The 26,389-nt window shown below is 32.5% G+C and overlaps 1 protein-coding gene across 2 annotated transcripts in view; it reads right to left on the bottom strand.

Moving 5' to 3' along the window:
• Positions 1-515: 515 nt before the first annotated feature.
• Positions 516-26,389, bottom strand: part of LOC100374712 (uncharacterized) — a 32,499-nt gene continuing 6,625 nt past the window's right edge. Inside the window, exons 2-6 of one of the 2 annotated variants that reach the window (XM_006812516.3) lie at positions 21,357-21,508; positions 8,001-8,092; positions 6,599-6,778; positions 5,159-5,695; positions 516-4,051 (exon numbers count right to left, since the gene is read on the bottom strand). In XM_006812516.3, coding sequence (XP_006812579.1) covers positions 2,772-4,051; positions 5,159-5,695; positions 6,599-6,778; positions 8,001-8,092; positions 21,357-21,508 — 2,241 coding nt within the window. In that variant the 3' untranslated portion in view covers positions 516-2,771. The remainder of the gene's footprint in view (positions 4,052-5,158; positions 5,696-6,598; positions 6,779-8,000; positions 8,093-21,356; positions 21,509-26,389) is intronic. The other variant, XM_078014417.2, reaches the window with a different exon arrangement.

Here is a 26,389-nt window from a genome sequence, read left to right on the forward strand (position 1 = left end):
ACTGAGAATATCCAAATCTTTGTAGATCTTGGTTAGAGTGAACTATGGAATTAAAGTGAGCGTTACAAATTAGATTAACCTTTTCGCCACCAGACTTTCTCGCCCAAATTTGTCTGTACTTTTTTCTTATATTCTTCAATATTTCTGAAAATGAACACTACTTTTGGAGCCAACAGACAAAATTTGAATGAATTTTCAGTTTGTACTCAAAAAATTTGGCTATTTTTGTCCCAATTTTCTGAAGGAAAGTGCAGACTACAAACTGGACTATTTTGTAAATTTATGATCAAAAGAGAGAACTGGTGGTGTAAAGGTGAATCATAGTCACATGATAGTTCTTGGCCAATCAATGTACTTGTACAATGTACTGATCTTGTAGCTCATTGGCTAATTTAAAGCCATGGCACAAATCTGTGTACCAAATTAAACAAAATTTGTTTTTGATGGGGGGGAGGGTGTCAAAACCAGTTCAAGGTCAGAGGTCACAACCAATAGAGCACACACAACAACTCGAGTAGGTAAAAGTCATTTATTTACTATGCATTTAAAAACTTCACTAAAGTACCAGGTTTGAAAATAGTAACATTTTATAAACTGTCCAAATGATTGCAAAAGTCATCCTTACATCAGTTATCAAATCATTGAGTGACAATTTTTAAAATACTCAATCTCATCTCAAGTATGGTGGAATCATATCTTAAAGGCGTGCTGTCACAAGTTATTGGAAGTTGTAAACACGAGTATTTTAGAAATCTGATCAAACTGCTGTAGATTATTCGACTATGATCCTATGCTAGGTTCTAGCACATATCTATAACTTTTGTACAATTTAGTTTGTACCACTGACTCAATGTAAGTTGTGACAGCACAACCTTTAACAGCACTCACTGGGCAGTGCTTTACCACATGTTAATTGATCAGATGGAGACCTGGACATGAGATTAATACTACATATTATTACAAGTTGCAATTTGAGCAGGTCTGTTTTGCTGCACTTTATGTGAACTGTGTATATTGGGTCAAGTCATTTTGATTAGGAGGGGTGCAGTTTACATTTCTGTCTGAGGGGGTCCATACATTTTGCGATGAAAACCAACTGAGAATTGTCACTAGAGTCTTCCAGATGCATTATCTGGTCTTCCCCATATGATATTCGGAAAAACATCTCCAGATAATGGTATATACTTATCCAAATATCATTGTGCACCACCCTTTTCAAATTAGTCTGTCCCATATCCCACAATTCCTTGCAAGACATTAAGTAATTATTATTAACTGGGCCAATTCACACTCCCATGCATTCCAGCAGCTCAAAAAAATCAATTATATTTTAAAACTTGATTTTCATGATTGTGAAAACTTAATATATGTATGCACGCTCATTTCAAATGTGTGAGTATTCAAAATAAAATACTAATAGAAAACAATCCATAATTCAGTTCATTTCTAAAACAGAACACAGCCCTTCTAAACTACGTTTACACCCAGACATAAGATTGCTTCATTACAGGTAGAATTAAACTGAAAAAAAAGCAAAAATGTCTACTACAATAACTGCAATGGTGGCTTAACCCTAGAATATACACCAGCCAACCGTACACACGAACGCTGCTTCAACAAAGCTGTCACCTTGCCAACACAGGGGAGTCAAAATAATTTTTTTAATATTTTTTTTGTCCTTTTTTTGACACAACTTTCTAATTTGTAGCCATTAGTCAGCATGAAATACAAAGACAACTACAATCTACGATAAATTAAATACAAAATATAAATACGAATAGAACAGCACATTATAAAACAGAGTAAAATACTATTGCACCAGTGAATATACACTACATTATCAACGACAAAACGTTCTGAAGATTTTTCATGTCAGTATCAACAAAAACTGAAACATTCATATTTACTAAAATAAATGAATGAAACATGGTTGCAAAATTCAGTGTAATGAAAATGATGGTGGAATTGTTATCAGCACGGTATCCGATTGTTTGTTACTTTGGTATAAAAATGAGGAGAAATACATTTAAAATAAATTCAAAGGAAATAAAACTTGAAATAATCATTGAGACTAAAACATAAGCAATTTGTTAAGAAATTTGCTTATTTTAACCCCAATTGAGTTATCGTAATGATGCATCTTTAAATACATACAGATTTACAAGAAATGTCTACTTGGCAGTATCAACCAGGTTTTTAGAATCATTTCTAAAACCTATTTAAGTTTCAATCTACGCACATACTATATACATTTTGTACATATAGTTATAAAACATACTTTTATTTCAAATCGGTTTTAGTGCATGTTTCCATAAAACACAATCATTTGAGTTGCTGCAAAAAAAATCTAGATGTCGGACAACAATTTTGCCGTCTTTGACTTCTAGAGGGTTATTTAACCAGCGCTGGTTTGTAAGGCTCACCCTCATTGGGTTAAAATCCACACAATCTGTATTGTGTCTGAATTTGAACCAATAGGAGTTCAGATAATTCATCGGGTTAAACTCGAGACCATATCTTTCAGTATTAACTGAAAGCAATTTTACACAGTGCACATAACGTGCAGATCTTCATGTCAACATTATTGATTTTTATTTATTTATCTTTTTTTTCTGGCTTATCACAATAATTGCTATTTCTGCAACATTTGGATTTCAGTCTACTACTTCAAAATGCATGAATTTCAAAAACACGAAATCTTCAATAGTAGAAAATCCATCCATTATCTAATCGTTACCATACCAACTACACTCAGCAATACATCCTCCATTTTACAAGTCTTCGCTTTCCATCATAGAGGAACTAACGGGCTGAAAACCGTAAGATGCTGCTGATTCGTTGCTTGGTGACGCCCAGGCTCTAGGTTTAGGATTGAAGTCAGTAAATGAAGATGGCAAGGATCGCGTATCTGATGTAGCCGACACATCAGATGTTGCGGGAGAAGCTGATCGGTTTGTGCCACCGACCGGTGACCAACCTCGAGGCTTTCGGTTATAATTTGCTTCAAACGGTTTGAAAGTATTGCCTTGCTCACTCTCAGACACTGGTGTGGAAGCTTTAAATTTGGGGCGTATTTGGGGCACAGGCGATATTTTGACGTTCTCTTTCATTGGTGAAACAGAGGATGCTGTCCATGACACTGGTGGTTGAGCCATTCCCGTTGCCATGGTAGTTGATGCTGGTGCATTCTTTTTTACCATATTCTTTGGTATGTTTACCTGCACTTTCATTGGTCCAGTGTCAATATGGTCAAAGGCACCATCCACTGCTCCGTACGGTGATTCCATCGCAGCTTCCCAGGGCGTTTTATGTTTCGCTACTACTGGTCTTTTTTCAGATGGCATTTCACTCGATATTCCTTTAAGTGTTACTTTAATAGCACCACCTGGGGCATTATCAACTTCTGTCGCGATTACTTGAGGAACTTTCACATTTGACTCATCCGTTACAAATTTTTCAACTCGTTTTTGTCTCTTCGCAAACATCTGAGAAGCTCGCCCACCAGCTGATTTCAAGTCTTGTGCCAACATGCTGCACAAATTAGGACTAACGGCAGTATGCGCACACTTTTGCGGGTCTCGCAGGTTAATATTAAAGTTTGTTGGTTCTATTGTAATTGTACGGGGTGCTTTAGGAGTGACTGGTGTCGTTTTGCGCGTATTTATGTTAGGAATATGAAATTGAAATAGAAGCCGCGACGGATCATCTTCATCAATATTGTTAGGCATAGGAGGCATCGGTGGCGGTGGTGGAGGTGGCTGCGGAGTCAGTGGATTGAACGGAGTAACGGGCGTTGTAGGTTGATATAACTCTGGCATAGACTCGTATTCATCAACATGTCTTGTACCCATGCCCTCTTTAGTCCACTTGGCTGATTTCTTTCTTCTTTTCATGAACATTTTGGCACCTTTGGCTTGTTTGTTGGTTGGGAACATCAACAAGTCAGAAATCTTTTTACATATTCGTTTCTGGTCATCAACACTGGCAAACACATCATCCTCATCCTCCACATTGCTGTAACCAGCATAGGAAAATGGTCGCTGCCCATGAACTGTAAGAAAAAAAAATAGTTATAGGAGGAATTGTTCTAAAATCAATTCATTAGGAATATTTTTCACTCAATAGAATACAAAATAGTAATAATTATGAAGTGACAGCTCAAGAATTCACCCTTATTGCCAGCTATGTCAGTTGTGGCCACCCTTAAACTTATTGTCTGCCAGTTTGGTGATGGCCACTTTCAACGCCTTATTGTCTGCCAGGTAGGTGACGGCCACTTTCAACCCCTTATTGTCTGCCAGGTTGGTGATGGCCACTCTCAACCCCTTATTGTCTGCCAGCTTGGTGATGGCCACTCTTAACCCCTTATTGTCTGCCAGGTTGGTGATGGCCACTCTCAACCCCTTATTGTCTGCCAGGTTGGTGATGGCCACTTTCAACCCCTTATTGTCTGCCAGGTTGGTGATGGCCACTTTCAACCCCTTATTATTGTCTACCAGCTTGGTGATGGCCACTCTCAACCCCTCATTGTCTGCCAGGTTGGTGATGGCCACTCTCAACCCCTTATTGTCTGCCAGTTTGGTGATGGCCACTCTCAACCCCTTATTGTCTGCCAGGTTGGTGATGGCCACTCTCAACCCCTTATTGTCTGCCAGGTTGGTGATGGCCACTTTCAACCCCTTATTGTCTGCCAGGTTGGTGATGGCCACTTTCAACCCCTTATTATTGTCTACCAGCTTGGTGATGGCCACTCTCAACCCCTTATTGTCTGCCAGGTTGGTGATGGCCACTCTCAACCCCTTATTGTCTGCCAGGTTGGTGATGGCCACTCTCAACCCCTCATTGTCTGCCAGTTTGGTGATGGCCACTTTCAACCCTTTATTGTCTGCCAGGTTGGTGATGGCCACTCTCATCTTTTTTGTTTGCGAGTAGCTGCTGGCCATTTTCATCCTCTATTGTTTTCTGGATTAGTGGTGGCCATTCTAACCACCAGCAAGGCTGGTGATGACAGTAACTCCATGATGGTGGTGGTCATCATGTTTGGTTCAAATGTACAATGCAAAAACCTGTTTTTAGGTTCTTCAAATTTCCGAATAAATAATCAACTGCAATTGTTAAAATTAGTAAAATTGTTATATTTAATAATAATATCACTCACTTTTTGATTTGCTTTTTTTCTTCGATTCAATGTTTGATTCTTCCCGTCCTGGACCCATTCCGGCAAGAATAAGACTTGGGTCATCTAAAATACTGGGATTCGATTTATCTTCTTCTGGCATTTGTTGAGTCTGAGGTGATGTAACCATGGAGATGGGTGTGATTGGAGATTCTGGAAGCTTGATTTCATGTCTGATTCCCGGAGTTAACGTTATTTCAATCTCTTCATGTCTGGGTGTACTTGCTTTATTTGGTTGCCATGTGCCCATAGGTTGAATCACCCTAGTTGTAGAATGTGTAGCCTGCATTGGCGTTTTTTCTTGAGGTGTTGAGTGGCTTGTGGTGATAGTTGTTGTAGTGGTCGATTGGCGGCGATCTGGGGTGTCATGGTACGTAGTAGTGGTTGTCTGGCGGCGTTCTGATTGTTGTTGGCTACCTGGTGACCATACTCCAGTTTTTGGTGGTGGTCCAACAGGTATGCTCATAGGATTAAATTGCGGAGCTTGAAACTTGAACTGGAGTGTGCCTGGGGTACTGCCTACAGAAAACAATTAAAAATAAGGTTTTTGAAATTTTTAGAATTATTTTTTAGTGAAAAATAGCAATTAAGCCATGAATATCGATATACGGCTGTGATTGTGAATAAATTAATCATGTTGAAGTACAAAGTTTTTAAAAATAAAATTAAGATAATTCGAGACTTAAGACAATTAAGACAATTTATTATTATTGCCATGGTGACATCATTTGCTTGTTTACACTAAGCGTTGTATTCACAATCTGTGCACATTTCAACAATACGACTGACACAATATGCAAAAAATAAAAATAAAAATTCAATATACTGCACATGAAAGGGGGGTGGGGAGTGTGTGCACTGAGAAGCAAGTTCATTTTCCTGCTTATGATCATGAACTGTGAATGCTATTATTTACATATGCAAATGAGATGAACAAATAAGCGTCAATGGTGTTGTTTTAATTTATATTCACATCAATAAGCTCATAAGTTGGTTTCAAGCCATCAGTACCTGCTATTGTTTCAGTGTATGCTTTGCTCTCACAGATAATTTGAGAATATGCTAATAACTTGCCAATCTGCATCGGATGTTATTACTGACAGCGGTTAATCATTGCAGAATTTAGATTTATTTGTCCTTATATCTTACAGTGATCAGTCTTTCACATGAAGGATGGATGGAGATTCACTATTCAAGATTTCACTATAAATCGATGTATCAATTTTATGTAAACTAAATTGTGTATACAATATTCGGACTTGCCCTGTGTGAAGACGTTAGTTTTATTGAAACTTGCATTATGTCATGCAGTAGCCATCATGTAGAATTAGTGAGTAAATATATAGACACATGCAAATACGTAAAAATACATTACGTGTAACATTCTTGGTAATATAGTTATGGTTAGTTATGATTATTTACCATTGGTTAGTGAGCTTTCAGATCTGGTTGGTATATTATGAGTAAATTCTTGACGTGTTTTGTTTTGTTCCTTGTCGCCATGGTGATTCTCAGTTATAGTTTCAGTGATATTCTCTGTGATCACATGACCGTCTTTTGTAGTAGTGGATCTTTCCTGTCTCCGTCTTCTCACTGACACCCCTGTAATGTTCATCATGCATTAAATTTAACCTACCTTCCTCACACAGGGGAACAATTGTTGAGAATTATTAGCAAGATCAAAGCGTTACTGCAAAATACTTTATTTTCACTTGGAACTAATTTTCGCTGTTTTTGCTAAGTCAAATTAAAATCCAGCGAATATACCTTTTTTCCCGATATTTAACATTCAACTCATCAAAAATCAGTGAAAATGAATTCCATACAAAACACCTAAAAAGTCTTTTCAGCAAAAATTAATTCCAGCTAATATAAAGTATTTTACAGTATATTATTTGAACACATTCAAGGAGGATATTTTAATTGGGAAAAAAACAAAAGATCATAAAAACTGGTCAAATGAGGGCATTGTAAAATGATTTGATTCAGCACATTGCAACACAGTTGTTGGTCTTGTTATTCATACATGTATGTAAGCGATGTAAATCTGCTAAAAATAAAGCAATACATGCATTGAAGTTGTTAAAACAAAACACCAACACTGTTTGAAAATATTTTCCGCAAACAACAATCCTTAAAGCATAAATCATCCGAGTTATTCAAACAAACAAATCTGAAACTGATAAGAAATGTAGTCTGCTGTCATTATTTCTAATTCTCAACTTTGTGAATTTCAATGAAATACAATTTGTCTATACAGTTCAGCTCAAGTGGCCAGAGGTCATCATTGTTTAACACCATAAATCTGTCATGCTGTTGTTGCAATTATCATGAACAAAGTGGTTGTTAAGTTAAAGTTTTACGATCACATTGGTAACATATTTATAAATTTCAGGTATCTGTCACCCCTATTTATGTCAGTGTTAACACAAATTGCAGTGATGTGGACTTGTTTTTAAGTAGGAGGGAAAAAATGAAAATGTAGGTGGTTCCAACAAATCTAAAAAGCTAAAAAAAAGAATTTATTCAAAGTAGGTGTGTACTGTAAGCAGACTAGAGACGCTTAGCAGTTCAAACACAAGCATTTGCACTAATTCTTGTTGAATTTAATTATAAACTCAAATATTTCTTTAATATTGACCTAGCCAAAAAATAAATATAAAGATTTTTTTTATTGGCCACCATAAAATGAATATCAGGTAATATATGCTATGCATTTCATCAACCTCGTCACAATACCATGTGATAAGACCAATCCAATTTGGTTACCATAGAAACTACACATAAATCAGAGATGGGGGATGTAAATGATTGCCTACTATACCTTCAGCATGTGTAACTGTAACTGGTGCCATGGCCGGAGCTTTGACTGGTGTACTACTCTGTATACCAGATAAGTTGTTATTTGTTTCTCGTCTGCAAGTAAAAATAAAAGAATTTTTTTTTTTTTTTAAATTGATCTTTGATTAACCCGTCAAGTGCTATTACAATTTTATCTAAATAACCCTGTATAAGCTTTTCCATATTTTTTCAAATGTGATATCTACTTATTCAAGAATAAACTATAGATGCGCTACTAATAGAAGAAATACTGTATCTGAGTCTTAGTCAATTTAATGAAATGTTGTCCACTATCTTAAAACAAGCAACACAACAATGGGAATAAGGCAATGAATGCTATAAGCCTCTAGTAATAATAGTAGTGATATAACCCACTGTTAAAAATGAGTAGTATAAATCTCAATTAAAAATGAATGGTATGAATGTTTTTGTTTCAACCTTTACATCACCAGTTCACAAAATAGTCCCGTTTATAGTTTGCATTTTCCTTCCGAAGATTGGAACAAAAATAGCCAAATTGTTTAAGTAAAAACTGAAAATTGATTCAAATTTTGTCTGTCGGCTCCAAAATTAGAGTTCATATCTAAAAATATTGGAGAATATAAAAAAGAAAGTGTGGACAAAGTTGGGCGAGAAAGTCCTGTGGTGGAAAGATTGAAGTAAAAAGAGAAAGTTGTTGTGCTTCAAGTGATGTTTGCATATATATAATCTTTTCTACTGTATAAATTAGTTATTCGGTGTCTCGTACATTTTCTTGTATGGTGTCTCGTGTAATGTAACTTAATCTTGGATGTCTACCACGTGGACAACTGAAGCAACAGATCCAGTCCTAAATCTACTCCCACCCTACTTATTGTGTGGTCCTAACTAACACTTTTTCTCACCCAAAATTCAATGCAAATATTTTCACATTCCATGTGGGAAAGAGCAGATTACAAAATTATTTTGTAGATGGTGCCAAAGGTTGACAATGGCGATCAAAGGGTTAAAGACAAAGTGGAATGAATGCATTAGCTAAAACACAATGATAACATATGGAGTCTAAAGATGGGTCAATTTGGTCTAAAATAAACAAAGAAATTATACGTTGCACCCAACATGTTTGGTGTGAAAATAAAATGATGGCCTTCAAAACCACAGAAAATAGTTACATCAATACAGTGAAATAAAGTAAAAATAGGTAAAAATGGTATATTATTTATGAACAGCGCCCCCTAGTGACAAATGACCATAGATGTTTGAAATTTTGTCAAAGAAAAAGAGTCCAGTGATCAAGGTGTTAATATTTTTCATTTTCTGGTTGTACAATGGAGACTGTGTGCCAAATATTAAATAAAGTTATGTAACAAATTATAAATAAATTTCTAAAACAACTATCTATTTCTCTATCAGAATATGTTGGTTTCTATGACAACAACTGTGGATCAAATTAAAAATGTTTTATGAAAATTGTTATACATTTAAATATACGTTTTGTTTAAAATTAAAAGCTGATAAATTTAGTAGCACTAAATTAAAATTTTTGGGGGGTTTTATATTTTGTAAGCTAGAATAATTTTTTGCATATAGGGAATTGTTGACATATACAGGATGTGTACATGTAAACAAAAAACAGACAAACAAAAAATCAACTCCGATCCTAGCTGGTTCCTTGTAACCTAACATATCACCTCAGTGGGTAACCTTTTGATGTATTTAGACAGACTAAAAAACATTTCAGAAAATTATAAAAGTTTTTAAATTTTATAAGTTTATCACAAATTATATTGTTACTATTTTAATTAGTTCCTGAATAAATTACAGATTTATTTTTCTACAACCAATATCACAAAGAAAATTTTCAAGGCTTCCCAGAATGTGTCCACATCTGGCCGAGAAATTGGAATGGAAGCTAGGTGAAACAAAACTCCCTAGTTCATGTATTTTCCCTAACGATAGATACTATCGGTACTATGGACCCTATAAACACCAAATGTATATATTCATTCCAAAAACGGGTTTTTAGAAAATTAAACCCCTTTTTATTTTGTGTCTAATTATATTAACAAATTGCACAGTATTGTAGGGGTTTTAAACTAGACTGCATGTTACAACGTCTAATTTTAGAAAAACTATTTGCCAAAGACTAAATCTGTCAATGAAATTTGATACATCCCAGTCTAGTTATTTTGAAAAGTACAATAGAAGACAATAAGAACAAATCCACCACCACTACATTCAGTATAGTGCTTAAAAAACCTATATATGGGCTGAACTATGGCACCAACTCATCAGTCACCTCAAAGGAATCTACCCAAGCAGAACAAATTCCATATGAAACACAAACAACTATGCACAGAAACGCATTACTATGGTAAAGATAGTGGGACACAGGTAAATACAATAAGAGGACAATGTGAGCTTTATTTGCCATGACCTGCGGAAACAGATGGGACTATGTGTTAAGCTGTCTGCTAGAGCGCCGTGCTTGTCTTCAGATTATTCGTATTGAAATAAGTAGTGTATTATGGCTAGACAGCTTAAAGATTTCATGTACAAGAACATGACCAGTTTAGGTTTATAAACTCTTTATGAATTGTGCGATGAAATGGAAATAAAAAAATAATACCACTTCATTATATCTTGTCACATTTATAAGTAGCAAAGACAACAACGATATGAAGAAGCTTCCAATTCAACCCTGGTTCTATGAATCAAGACCAGAAAACAAAATTTATTTTTATAATGAATGAAAATGACATAATTACTGAAACAGACTAAATTTATTAAAAGGTTTTTCTACAAGACTAAAGTTTTTAAAATCTTTTTCCACAAGGCAGCAACATCAAATCGTGATATAAAGAGAGAAAATTTTCATTTTCTTTCAATTATTTTTGTTTTGTTACCCGTATTTTGTTCTTGTCATGTAACTTTAGTGACCTAACTACTGATCTCTTTGGAAACAGTGTTGTGTCTAATAAATACAATTATCACAATCCAATCACATTACTGCACTTGAATGAGCAAGCAAGTAAATAAATAAATAGTATAATTTGGGGGATTTTCATGACATTTTGTTGTTATTTAATTTATTTGTTAGATTTTTTGAGGAGTGACATATCACTTACAGGCCAAGGATTTTCAATTCATTAGAATGTGTCATTTTTGTTGTTATTACTGACAATATAGTCCACAGCTAGGACATTCCAAGACTTTAATATTTAACAGTGAAACTCTCACAAAGGGTCAGTCAGCAGAGGTCTACGAAAGCCAAAGTACTGCTTATTTATCTACTGAGTGTGGGTAAAGTACGGCATCAACAATTTACTTTTAACACAACTCAATTAATCACAGTATATCAAGACATCAGAGTAATAGAGCTGACAAATCAGACAATAAATGGGTGGACTTCTTAACTATGACAGTCAAACTGTCACATATTCATTGATGTGAACAGTGAATGTACATGTCCACATTGCAAGAAAGGTATGAAAGCTACAAACATAGAGAAAATATGATGAAAAATTTTAGTCATATCCTATGTAGAAATGGTGAAGCAAATCTTTACAAAGATATTACGAAGGGTAAAGCATTATTATGTTTCCTTTTAAGCGATAACACTCAGCATTACAATTATGAGATATGTGAAGAAATTGATAGAGTTATGAAAAGATTTCTTATTGATGACATGGATTATAGAAAAGATTATGTAGATTAAATTCATATCCAATATTTTCTTTAAGTTTTAAAGATTAATTTTTTGTATATGTAGTTTAAAAAATATTATATAATGTATTTTCTTTAAGTTTTAAAAGATTAATTTTTTGTATTTTTTTCAAGTTTTAAATTTGTCTGTTTCCATTTATATAGTATTTGGTTCTTCCCGGTAATTTTATTGCAGCTCCTAATTACTTATTAGCGAGCTCCTGATGTAAAAGGGTAGCAACAAATTAATAAATACAATGAAATCATTGTTATGCAGATATTGATTCATATGTTTCTGCATATCTTTATTTATTAACAACTGACCCACCCCACCCCACCCCCGCCTAATAATTACTGATGTGCCCTAAACATAGCTGCCATTTTGTCAGCTGTTTTTGTGAGAGTGGAACTTCATGAAATACCATATGGTGTGCATAAAACACAAACCATAGAAGGTCACCTATGTGAAGTGTTATCATAAAATTACATAAACAAGTACTGAAAAATAAAGTACTGTAAAATCTGTATTAGAGCATCTACACGTATGAGAAATGATGAATTTTTGGTTTTCAAATGTTTAAAAAAAATGGGTGCGACTTCTATTAGGAATGCGGCTTCTAATACAGATTTTACGGTACACAAACAAATTGAAAAATATTACCATAAGCTTGGTAATATATTGTTTGTCCTACAAGACTGACCATCAGTGTAGTGACCTTGTAAACATGTTGATGCAGTTTTTGTAAATAATTTGAAATACAAATAAAAAAATGTTATTAATTTGTAACAGTAGAGCGTGACCATAGAGTGCCTAAAAAAAATATTGAATGCCATTACACTGTATAGATTTTTAATTTTGTTTTAATATCAAGATTCAGTGAAAATCACATAATTTTGTACCAGTTAAACTTCACTGGGTCCTAAAAGCATTATAGCCTCAACAACTTTTGCGAAAATTTCCCTTCACAATCATTATTAAATTATCTTTCTAACAGAAAATATTGAATGATTTACAATAATAATTCCAGCCCAAGTTTTGATGACAATTTTTTTCAGATTTTTCTGTATTTTTTCTATATTTATTCGTTCATTTTTCTATAATTTATTTAATTATATTCAAAAAAGTAAACATAATTTTCATTTGTCTTAATCAGAATTTGTTTATCTTTTGAATTGTAACAAAAGTTCATATCTGGTGCTCAAAGATCCAGTATATATTGTTTTAATTTCCATATTATTTTGGAGCATTTGTTTTTTTCCAGTAGTTATTGAGAACAGGAAGTCAGCGAGATTGATTGAACACTTGAAATACTTTTTGAATTTTTATGATATAAAAATGGATATAATATCCGGGAAAACAACTTTCCGGGGATGTATTAAGTTGTTGTTTTTTTCATCAAATTTCTTCGACATGCATCAATTACTAGTCTGTACTGGTTGTCAAAACAATTTCAATATAAATCTTTTTGTTTTATTATTCATTATGGGGATATGATTTGTTTTGCATCTGCACTTAAACAGTGTCATGTGAAAGTGGTTTCCATGACAACAATATTGTATTTCTTCCTGCAGTGTTTGCTTATTGGAGGAAATAAATACATACTAACATACAGGAGTAAAGAATGATATTGGAATGTTGAAAAAATGAACAGTTCTATTTTAAATGAAATCAGTAACTTACCATCACACGATCATGTATCAAAGGCCCAACACAGGGACTAATAATAATCACACCTAAATTGAATAATTTTAGTATATTTGTGTCAATAAAAAAAATTTAAAAACATTATTATCAAGTTTACAGTTTTTTGACATTTAATAAAACATTAATGTTATTGAGTCGGCTTGGTAAAAGTGTGATATCTGAAACTACAAAATCTATTTTAGAAACTTTTTTAAGCATAATAGTTACTCATCAAAAAATCTGCACAAAGTTGAATGTACTGAGGCCATTCATATCTAAACAGATTGCTAACGGCAACCGTACAAAATACTTGTGTCAAACCAACACAAAATGTTTTCTTACTTGGGGGGTCTTGTTTATCATTTTCTGAAAATATTTTGTAAAAATAACCACAAGGTTTATCAATATTATTCTTATTTTACCACAAGTGGTGACTATAACTTGAATTAATAAATAACTGGCAAACATTAATTGCACCTTTTGTGAATTTAACATAATTATTTATTCTTTAGACTAGTTGGAATATTCATTAGGCTCTATAATTGTTATAATATTACATTTTAATAAACAATTTGTAAAGGAGTATTTGAATTTCCATTTATTTATTTGAACTATGAGTTATTTACATTTAGTTTTTGTCACAGACAAATCACATTTGATAAAATAATGAACTACACATATATGCGCACATGAATTTGATGTACATGTACACATTAAATAGAATAACTTAGGTGAGTATTTCATTAAATGAATAATATTTTGTTGTCAGTGCAAACTAATTGTTCAATTTCAGGTAAAAATTTATAAGAAGCGAAACTCCACAACTGGTGTGATACTTGTTGGAGATCTTAATTTGAAATCATTTGAATTGCAAGATAATCTTAACCTTTTCACCACAAGTTCCCTCTTTTTATGAAAAAATTCACAAAATAGTCCTGTTTATAGTCTGCACTTTCCTTCAGACAATTGGAACAAAAATAGCCAAAGTTTTTGAGTAAAAACTGAAAATTGACTCAAATTTTATCTGTTGGCTTCAAAATTAGGATTCATTTCCAGAAATATTGAAGAATATGAGAAGAAAGTGCAGAAAAATTTGGGTGAGAAAGACTGGTGGTGAAAAGGTTAAAATATTCTGACAAAATTACATTTCCAGAAATACTAGTCAGAGGAAGAACTGGTAAGGATTCATCTAAGAGTATTTTTATCTACTGTTTTCTTTGCAGGAATTTATTACACGTAATTTGAATATGATCTGAATTTGAATATGATCTGTTACTCAATTGAACATCCACACATCCATGCCATTCTGTAATATCATTGCTCATTACTTTGATTCGCAAACGGAACTCATGTGGAACAGGATCCTCAGCGCAAAAAAAGATGCGAAATTGAATCCTGGTTGCACATCCAAAAATTAACTGTCGCATTCTGGTCAAGAAGAAAAATACAGCCAACATTAAAAATAAAAGTCATGAAAACCATCCTGACATGCCCGGTGTCCTAATGAACTTGTAACAAATTGCATGTGCATACTTAAATATACACATACAAAAACTTGTCTGCCTTTTTCAGTTTCATTTATGTTCATCATTGCTGTTTATCATCAAATTTAACTCCTGGGAAATAAAGTTATAATAGTGATGCGATAGTTTGTTTTTCTTACATATCTTGGGGATTACATATGCTGGATAGACACACAAGTTTTTTTATTAAAAATTATGTGGGCAATGACCTTTGACCTTTATACACGTTTTTCTGTTTTCTAGACATATCCTGGTTTCAAAAATACTTCAAAGTAATTGAATTTTAACAAAACGTGCTGATGACCCTGTCAGCGCCAAATGATGTCACTGCGAACTTAAGCCATCTTAGAAAACTGTCACATAGCTTGAGTCTACAAAAAACATTTAAAATTTGTAATATTTGTTTAAAGTGTATTGCAGTGGTATATAAATTCAATTTTAGTCAAAAATAAAAAAAATTTACAAAAAAAGAAATTAAAAATTTTAGCATTCTGTATGATTAGATCAAAATGTAGATTACTGGTCATGAGGAATTCACAACCACCAACCGACCAACACAAAATTTCAGAATTTTATGAAATCTATGAAACAGCCCCCTTAAAAAAGTCAAATGCATATTTGTCGTATTATTACAACAACATATAAAGCTACAAAGTAGAATTAATAAGACTGCAGATCTAGTCTCCTTTGATGACGTACTAGAACTGACATCGAAACCAGTCTATTTTCAGGTCAGGCATCTATCTACATACCGATGTTATAAAAATAAATAAAAGAAGAAAAGATCTCACAAGTTGGATTTTATGCAATATTTCTATATTTGGTACAGAAATTTTAAAGAAATGTACAATATCCAAACGTACGTTTCATAGATTTTGAAAACAAAATTTTACAGATTCCCGCCACGTTGTTTACATTACAGTGTCTTGGCATATTATACATCAAGCAGACTTCGTGGTATTTATGCGATAACTTCATATACCACAAAGAGTAACATTATCAGCTAAGCAACTTTCTGATAGATGAATAATCGTTTAAACAAAATGTCATTTCAGAGGAGGGTCAAACAAATAGATAATCGACTATCAAAGTGTTTAATACATTCTTTAAAAATAATTGCATTTTTCGTTAACCCAAGAAGATACGATAACTGCTGACCTTTTGAGGTCTTATATCCTGGTACTTTTTGTGAAAGTACAAAAAAAGTTGCTTCTAATTTTACTGAGTGAATAAAATTTATTTTATGAAATGTATGCAAAATGTATTTTGTAAAATTTATTTTATGAGTGATATTTTAGTTTCAGCAAATTCAAAATATTTAATCTTCTGCTACAAAAAAAATGGAACTCTAAAAATATGAGATTTTGAGATCAAAGTGGGATGGCTAAAAATGGCTTCGAGAATTACTGTAAAATACTGTATTTTCACTTGGATTTTATTTTCGCTATTTTTGCTGAAGGGCTGATTCAGTGAAAATAAAATCTAGTGAATATACCTTTATTTTAAATTCAACTTGTCAAAACTTATTAAAAATAAGTTCCATACAAAACACCCAAAAAGTCTTCTCAGCCAAAATTATTTCCAGCTAAAATAAAGTATTCTACAACAACATTTCAAATGTTTAGACCATGTGAAGAATAATATCAAAAAAAAAAAATGAGTTGCCATGGTAATGAATACTGCTAGGTGAACAGTCTATCTCAAGAACTTTTAATATAGTTTGTGTGATTGGTGTTACCGTGGTAACCATTCAACTCATTACCATGTTATTCACACCTAACACTTTTGTATGTTTTTGTTTTCTATGCGATTGTATTGATCGAAAAAAACAAAACTCAAACCTTAACTGCTTAATCTGGTTACCTCTGTTTTTGTTATGTTTTTTTTTACTGTTTTAACATAGGGGTTGAAAGTATCCACTATAAAACAAAACTGAAATCCAGACTGCGTCATCTAGTTTTATTTAATTTGTATTTTTAATCCATGCAATATATACTGAACCAAAATGGCTGTATTTGTACCAAATAAAAAACCCATATCATTTGTTCACTCGAAATATGCACATGTAAACATCACCTAGACAGCTGGACAACAGAATGAATTCATTTTTGTTGACACCAAGACAGCCGGACAACTGAAAAGATTCATTTTTGTTGACACCTAGACAGCTGGACAACAGAATGAATTCATTTTTGTTGACACCAAGACAGCCGGACAACTGAAAAGATGATTCATTTTTGTTGACACCTAGACAGCTGAGCTGGACAACAGAATTAATTCATTTTTGTTGACACCAAGACAGCCGGACAACTGAAAAGATTCATTTTTGTTGACACCTGGACAGCTAGACAACTGAAAGGATTCATTTTTGTTGACACCTAGACAGCTGGACAACTGAAAGGATTCATTTTTGTTGACACCTAGACAGCTAGACAGCTGAGCTGGACAACTGAAAGGCCATATATACTATCCATGCAATTCTGAGGTGACTTGTAGCACAAAACGAATACACACATGAAAAAATATACAAATGAAAATTCATTTTTGTTGACACCTAGACAGCTGTCAGATTTATTTATGTTGATATCTACTATGGAAAGATTCATTTTGTTGACACCTAGACAGCTGGCAGATTCATTTATATTGATATCTACTATGGAAAGATTCATTTAATTGACACCTAGACAGCTGTCAGATTTATTTATGTTGATATCTACAATGGAAAGATTCATTTTGTTGACACCTAGACAGCTGGCAGATTCATTTATGTTGATATCTACAATGGAAAGATTCATTTTGTTGACACCTAGACAGCTGTCAGATTCATTTATGTTGATATCTACAATGGAAAGATTCATTTTGTTGACACCTAGACAGCTGGCAGATTCATTTATGTTGATATCTACAATGGAAAGATTCATTTTGTTGACACCTAGACAGCTGTCAGATTCATTTATGTTGATATCTACAATGGAAAGATTCATTTTGTTGACACCTAGACAGCTGTCAGATTCATTTATGTTGATATCTACAATGGAAAGATTCATTTTGTTGACACCTAGACAGCTGTCAGATTCATTTATGTTGATATCTACTATGGAAAGATTCATTTTGTTGACACCTAGACAGCTGGCAGATTCATTTATGTTGATATCTACTATGGAAAGATTCATTTTGTTGACACCTAGACAGCTGGCAGATTTATTTATGTTGATATCTACAATGGAAAGATTCATTTTTTTTGACACCTAGACAGCTGGCAGATTCATTTATGTTGATATCTACTATGGAAAGATTCATTTTGTTGACACCTAGACAGCTGTCAGATTTATTTATATTGATATCTACTATGGAAAGATTCATTTTGTTGACACCTAGACAGCTGGCAGATTCATTTATGTTGATATCTACTATGGAAAGATTCATTTTGTTGACACCTAGACAGCTGGCAGATTTATTTATATTGATATCTACTATGGAAAGATTCATTTTGTTGACACCTAGACAGCTGGCAGATTCATTTATGTTGATATCTACTATGGAAAGATTCATTTTGTTGACACCTAGACAGCTGTCAGATTTATTTATGTTGATATCTACAATGGAAAGATTCATTTTTTTTGACACCTAGACAGCTGGCAGATTTATTTATATTGATATCTACTATGGAAAGATTCATTTTGTTGACACCTAGACAGCTGGCAGATTTATTTATGTTGATATCTACTATGGAAAGATTCATTTTTTTTGACACCTAGACAGCTGGCAGATTTATTTATATTGATATCTACTATGGAAAGATTCATTTTGTTGACACCTAGACAGCTGGCAGATTTATTTATATTGATATCTACTATGGAAAGATTCATTTTGTTGACACCTAGACAGCTGGCAGATTCATTTATGTTGATATCTACTATGGAAAGATTCATTTTGTTGACACCTAGACAGCTGGCAGATTTATTTATATTGATATCTACTATGGAAAGATTCATTTTGTTGACACCTAGACAGCTGGCAGATTCATTTATGTTGATATCTACTATGGAAAGATTCATTTTGTTGACACCTAGACAGCTGGCAGATTTATTTATGTTGATATCTACAATGGAAAGATTCATTTTTTTTGACACCTAGACAGCTGGCAGATTCATTTATGTTGATATCTACTATGGAAAGATTCATTTTGTTGACACCTAGACAGCTGGCAGATTTATTTATGTTGATATCTACAATGGAAAGATTCATTTTTTTTGACACCTAGACAGCTGGCAGATTTATTTATATTGATATCTACTATGGAAAGATTCATTTTGTTGACACCTAGACAGCTGGCAGATTCATTTATGTTGATATCTACTATGGAAAGATTCATTTTGTTGACACCTAGACAGCTGGCAGATTTATTTATGTTGATATCTACAATGGAAAGATTCATTTTGTTGACACCTAGACAGCTGGCAGATTTATTTATGTTGATATCTACAATGGAAAGATTCATTTTTTTTGACACCTAGACAGCTGGCAGATTCATTTATGTTGATATCTACTATGGAAAGATTCATTTTGTTGACACTTAGACAGCTGGCAGATTTATTTATGTTGATATCTACTATGGAAAGATTCATTTTTTGTTGACACCTAGACAGCTGGCAGATTTATTTATATTGATATCTACAATGGTAAGATTCATTTTTTTTCACACCTAGACAGCTGGCAGATTTATTTATATTGATATCTACTATGGAAAGATTCATTTTGTTGACACTTAGACAGCTGGCAGATTTATTTATGTTGATATCTACTATGGAAAGATTCATTTTTGTTAACCCCTAGACAGCTGTTCTCTTACATGACTTAAAATACATGCCAAACATAATCTTCTCACTTTTTTTTTGTTTAAATTATTCTTATTTTTCCAAAAAATAATTTGTAATGATAGCGTCTGAGCGAGTATAATTTCTTTTAAACTTAAATGGGATTATCAGTTGCTTTTAGAAGCATAACTTACTGAAAGGTCACTGGGTGGTTAATAGTTAGGAAGACTCTATGGTCATAACACTGTGTACATTCCATGCAAAATGTCAATGTTCAGGGAGAAGGACACGTTATATATTAACAATGTAGAGAATGTTTTGATGAAAAGTCGAAGTTTACTGCACACAAAATAACAGTACTCTCATCACAAGTGGTTTAACAGGTGTGTACCGGTGGTAAACATAGGTTTCTAGTATTGATGTATACCCTACAACGGGTAAGACAGCATTATGGAGGGGGGGGGGGGACTAGGTTATGACAGATTATTATCATCTTTCTTTTAATTATTATGTACTTTTTTTATCTTAAAGTAGCTTGTGTGCCAATTGTATGTACTGTAAAATACTTTATTTTCGCTGAAAAGACTTTTTGGATGTTTTGTATGGAATTTATTTTCACTGATTTTTGGAGTTGAGTGTGAAATATAGGAAAAAAAGTATATTCGCTGGTTTCAGCGAAAATAACGAAAATGAATTCCAAGCGAAAATAAATTATTCTACAGTAACAGGTCATTCTTAGACCCCCCCTGACAGAAATAATGGTTCAACCTAAGCCTGATTAATAAAAAAGTTCCAAACAGCGTTACATAATTGTGATCAATCAATAGTACCAATATGAATATTACAACGTGACACAAGAACTACAATGAAATGAGATCCCCCGTCTAGAAATAACCATACATGCACATCGCATAGGATTGATACAAACAAATCCCTGACTGTGTTGTCGATTTGAAGTTTGACATTTACCTACCAGTAATTGAGATTGCCAGCAGCGCTAAGATAGATGTGACAATGTGATAGGAAATAATTCTATGGAATGCTGTCCAGAATAGAATTAGTCAAGGACTATTTACTTTACAATCATGATTCAAAGACGCCAGATTAATGAACTGTTACAAGGATTTCCAATAAGTTTATTATAACAAACCTGTTTTCAATTCAAGTCAATTTTTCACAGCCCTCTCTCATGAGCAATAATTGTTACTAATTTTTAAATAATTCTAGCTTTCATTATATCAACAAATCCAAAATTAGTTTCAAGTGAATTACAAGTAATTATATATCTCACAAATTCCAGAAGATTATCAAATTTGTTTGCTTTGAGAAGATTGTACATATCATTTCTGTACATTTAGGTATATTTCTGACAGACTTTTCATGACTTTGGATTCCGCATCATAATAATAACAATAACTTTATTGCATCTTTAGAAATGCTTCTTTCAGTAAATAGCAGCAAAGAATGAAATACAATTACGAAAAACAAATTTTTTTAAATTAAAAATTAGTTTTTTTTCTTAAAAATAATATAATATAATTAATTCTAGGGGATAAAGGAAAGACTCAGATCAGGTTGTGAAAATCTTGAAAATTTCTGTTGTCTTGAAAACAGTAAATCATTTTACTCACCTTAAAATTTCAACATCCAGAGTTTCATTTGCATTGTCTATATATGTCATTGCTCCATCACGTGTTATGCCTTCACAACTTTTACCGTTAATTGCAACTATTTCATCTCCCTCTTCTAGCTTGGCAAGATTCGCTTTACTTCTACGTCGAATCTGGAAACATTCAAAAATACAATGGAAAGCATAGTAAATTTCAAATATGGACATATCTTTGATGGAAAAAAAATGTATTACACTTATTTCAGATTACCTTAACGGTTAATTTAATATGTAAATAACATTTATAAATTCAAATTGACAGTTAAAAACCTTTCACCCAGTTACAAGGAAGCTGATATTAAATGCGCACCCTAAAAACAAATGACAACCTCCCTCAATTGATTTTGAGTCTATATTTATAAACATTTACATTTTACAACATCCAAGGGTTATTTGAATTGTGTATAAAGTTACCAAAAATGATACTAATTTTCTCAAATAACAGTAACAGAGTTTGTCTGAAAACTGGATCGATAATTATTAATAATTGATTTGATTATCAACAATTGCATAGAAGTAGTTCTGCAGACTCATTCTACAGTAAGTAAGACCAGATTTCAGATACTTCCTGGGGTTTATAATGAATCAACCCTCCCTGGGATCGAGGTCAAAATGCTACTTACTGAGATTTATTGACAAACAGATATATGGATATGATTTTGGGGAGAGGGAGGGGGGAGAGGGGGGGTAGCTTGATTCAGGTTTTCAGGTGAGCTATTACATGTATGAATAGAATAGAATAGAATAAGTGCTTTATTGACACCGTAAAGAAAATATTACATTTCTTCTTTGGTTATGTACATCAATGAAGTTGAAAAACTTAAAATTGAAAACATAGTAATGTATTAAGTAAAAAATATATAATAAAAATAGCAACATTAGACTATACTACTAGTATTTTGATTGTGAAATTAGTCCTTTCACACATACTAAATTTACTTAATAGTACAGAGTGAAAATTAATGTAATTCAAACAAACTGTATGTTTCAGCTCTATTGGTAGTGTATGCGCTTATGTAAATGACAGAGGTGATCAAAATAAGTCATAATAAGTTTACATAATCCAGTATACTACATATATATGCAACTGTTGACTTACACATGCTTATATTGAAGATGTGCTTCTAATCAAGCAAATATAATTCAGTATACAATAAATTTGTTTTGGGTTTATATGTGCTTCTAATTGAGCAAACACTTTGAGATGCAGTTTACCTGACAGGTATTTTAATTAGTTAATTAGGAAACCAAGATAACCTCCCTTGTTCACAAAACTATATATTTTCAGAAAGCTTATTGTATGAATTTTAAAAATTTTTAATGGACACTGTAGTTTGAAATATGCGCAAAAATGTTCTTTTTTTGGTCAAAAGTGATTTGTGTTGTTCACAAAACCCAAATAAAAATTTACGGGCATCAAACTACTTTGCGCACAAAACACAGATCAACATCCATAACAAAGGTGATTTGTGGTTCATTTATCATTCGTTTCAAAACAAAAAAGTTTTCACATTATCTCAAAATTTGGTTCCGTTACATACACTGAAAAAAACACTATGTACTTGTAACACTTATGATAGTGAAAAATTATTAAGACATTCTGATAATTATTATTCATTTTATACAAAATAATGTTTTAATACAACTTCCTATGGTAATTATTCTGAAATTGTTTTTTTTTGGGGTAGTTTTTCTCCAAAAAAAATCTTTTATACTGAAAGATAAAACATGAAAATTTGATGACATGTATCAAATCAATAAATATGGCACTATAAACAAAATATTGTGATAAATTTTTCACTCGTATTTAATAGGTTGCTTATCGACCTATCTAAAAGTAAGTGTACAATTAATCACTGGGTCGTAGGTCACCAATACTAGATCATAGGTCACCAACACTGGGTCATAGGTCACCAGTACTAGGTCACAGGTCACCAGTACATGCATATCATTTCAAGAGAAACACACACACATTGCAAAAATAACAGAGTAATCTAAAAGTTTACATAAAACAAATTTCTGTCATTAGAATCCAGAAAAGACAAATACAAAAGAGTTCATGATGATATTTCACGGGAGCATATTTCTTAGATATTTAATTGTTCGAAAAGTTTCCCAGATGAAAAATGAATGCATGTGTGAAACAGAGATTTGATGCTTTGAAAATTTGATGAATAAACTCAAGGTTGAAATGAGTTCTGGCAGTAAAAACCCACTTTGTTTATACTCACTGCAATTTACAAACTATGCATCTAAACAAATTTAAGTTGTTTCTCTGTGCTTTATAAACAAAAAATGTTAGAATATATTCCAATTAGAAATTAATTAACAGTATACCCTAATTGTTTATGAGGTTATTTATTGATGTTAAAATTGGTAGACATTTGATACTATTTACTTAGTTGTTCATTAACCAGTGAGTATCTGATGACACAAAAACTTGACTACAAAACCAAGGTATCCCATAATTTCAATTCACACAGATCTGAAGTTCAACTGACTGAGAAAATGAAAGTCTTGGTTATATAGTTGTTGTGAAACCTATATTTTAAAGGAAATAAAAATAAATGTAGACTATTTCCTAAGGAGTACTACTATGAACTGGTGCTGAGTTAAGGGGTCTGAAAATACTATTTGGATATCGTCAAGGAGTTCCTTTTGACATTTTCTAAGTTCAGTAAAACCTATTTTATCTGTTTGATCAGTGGATGACCTTTCACCTAGTGGTACTGATTTATAAATATGTGCACACACTTATTCATACATCAGTTTATACTAGTTCTCTTTATGCTAATCCTCATTTTCAAATAGATCAATTCATGATCACCAAATCCATTGCAATTCAGAAATACCGGTAACCTTTTGAGATTAGTGACTCAATAAATAGTTACTTTAACTAAATATAGATCGCAACTAAAATTGACTTTGATGGATCACTGCCAAATTATTTCCAAACAGTGAACATTTAAAATTTCAATCTGAAGCCTCATCTGGTTGTCATAGAAACCTACACAATTTTTTTAACTCCAACTTGTAGTAAGTGCTGTCCCAGAAACTTACAAACACTAAGAATTAAAGCATCCCATTCTAAGATCATGTTTCAAATTAAAATGTCACATATTGAGAAATTCCAGACAATTAGTTTCCATTTAAATAAGACTGCTAGGAGGTACACTGCATACAGCAAAGACTACACTGATTGAGACTAAACACTAGTTTTCATACTTCCACAGTCTTTCCAAGACATCATGTCAGATTTAATAGCCTTTTAAAAAACAGACACACAGCATCTTAAAAACCAAACAACTTCAGAGCAGTCGTATCATTTTAATTTCCGATGTTAAAAACCTATAGTTGAAGTTTTTCTTGACCAATAGAAAGTCAGAAAAAAACAATTAAAAAAATGTATTCTTCCCTAATATTTTTTTTTGTTGAGCTAGGAAAAAAATAATTGTGGCGTAAGCACTTTACTCATATTTTTCACAGCTGAACAAAAAAAAAATTAGGAAAAAATATGTAAGTAAGATTTGTCATAAAATAAAATACATATTTTGGCAGCAAACAGCAGAATTTGTCAGTCTGTCAGAGTGCGTTTCAAATTACTTGTATTTGCCATGGTCAAATACCGGTAAGTCAAATTTTGATGAACCAGTATATTACGGGTATGTATCCAACTGTTTACATATGCTTCTACTGGAGATGCGCTCCTAATAGAGCAAATATGGTGTGTATATATATATATATATATATATATATAGTGATAATATCAAACAAAATTATCTGAAAATACTCAAAATTAATCATATTACTTCTTGAAGTGAATAAATGTTTGTCAAATTTTCATCGTCAAAGAACCAGTAATTTGGAGAAAGTGGTTAGTAGATTTGTTATCTCACCAATCTAGCCGAGGTCACAAAACTCCTGTAAATGTAAAACACTGAACTTGAAAAGATTAGACTGTATTGACCATTTATCAATTTGTCTTTTATTTTTATAATAATAGAATTTATTTTTTAGTGAACATGTAAATTTACTGGGAGCATTAAATGAAGAAATATCATTCCCTATTTTGGTTAATAATTATAACAGTATGGCAACCAAGGAGGGGCATGACTTCATATTTTCATAATTGTCGTTTTATCCATTTCATAATTAAAACTCCACTTTCTTTTGAAAATAAATTTACACTTTCAAAAAACAATGTGAAAAAGCAATTCTAAACTTGAAGTGCAAAAAGTAAAAATGCAAATCTATTTTGAAAAGCAAACTAATTACAAATTACAAGCATTTGGAAATTCAATTACGAATACATTTTAAACTATAAAAAGGAATTTAAAATATAAATAAATATTAAGAATTGAATATGTAAATTTATTTTTAAAAAAATAGTGAATTTTAAATTATGAGATTAATTAAAATATGGATAAAGTTGCAATAATGAAAACACAAAGTTGTAGCCCTCATGAATTATTGTACAGCAGTAATGGCAACAGTGAGAATTTTCTAGATAAAAATAATCAGTCAATACACAACACATGTACTCTGGTTATCAGATAATGCAATTTTAAAGGACCAATCTTCTTTTATTTTATCTATAACATATAGTAAAATACCATGAAAGCCAACTGTTTCTTGGTGATATACATTAATTTATGCAAAAATTGGTTCACATATGTGTTTAAAGTGCTCTCCATGTGAGCAGTTAAGAGTCAATATTATTTTATAGCATTTTTAAACACTGATCCAGAAACATAAACATACCAAACTAGCTCTATTACGGGGAAAACCATTTGAAATAGCGGAGTGAACTTTTGTAGAAAAGTTGTGAAAAATGAAACAAGCAAGTTACTGTCAATTACATTACTTGTTTACACGAATTGTGACTGTCATCACACTTGCACTTTGCACAAAAGGAATCAGATGAAATATTGTGAATTGTTGCCTAACGCAAAAAAATTTTAAAAATATACCGGTAAAACTGTTTTTAATAGATGC

Source organism: Saccoglossus kowalevskii, chromosome 19 (assembly GCF_978046115.1).
Source record: "Saccoglossus kowalevskii chromosome 19, keSacKowa6.1, whole genome shotgun sequence".
Taxonomy (NCBI): domain Eukaryota; kingdom Metazoa; phylum Hemichordata; class Enteropneusta; family Harrimaniidae; genus Saccoglossus; species Saccoglossus kowalevskii.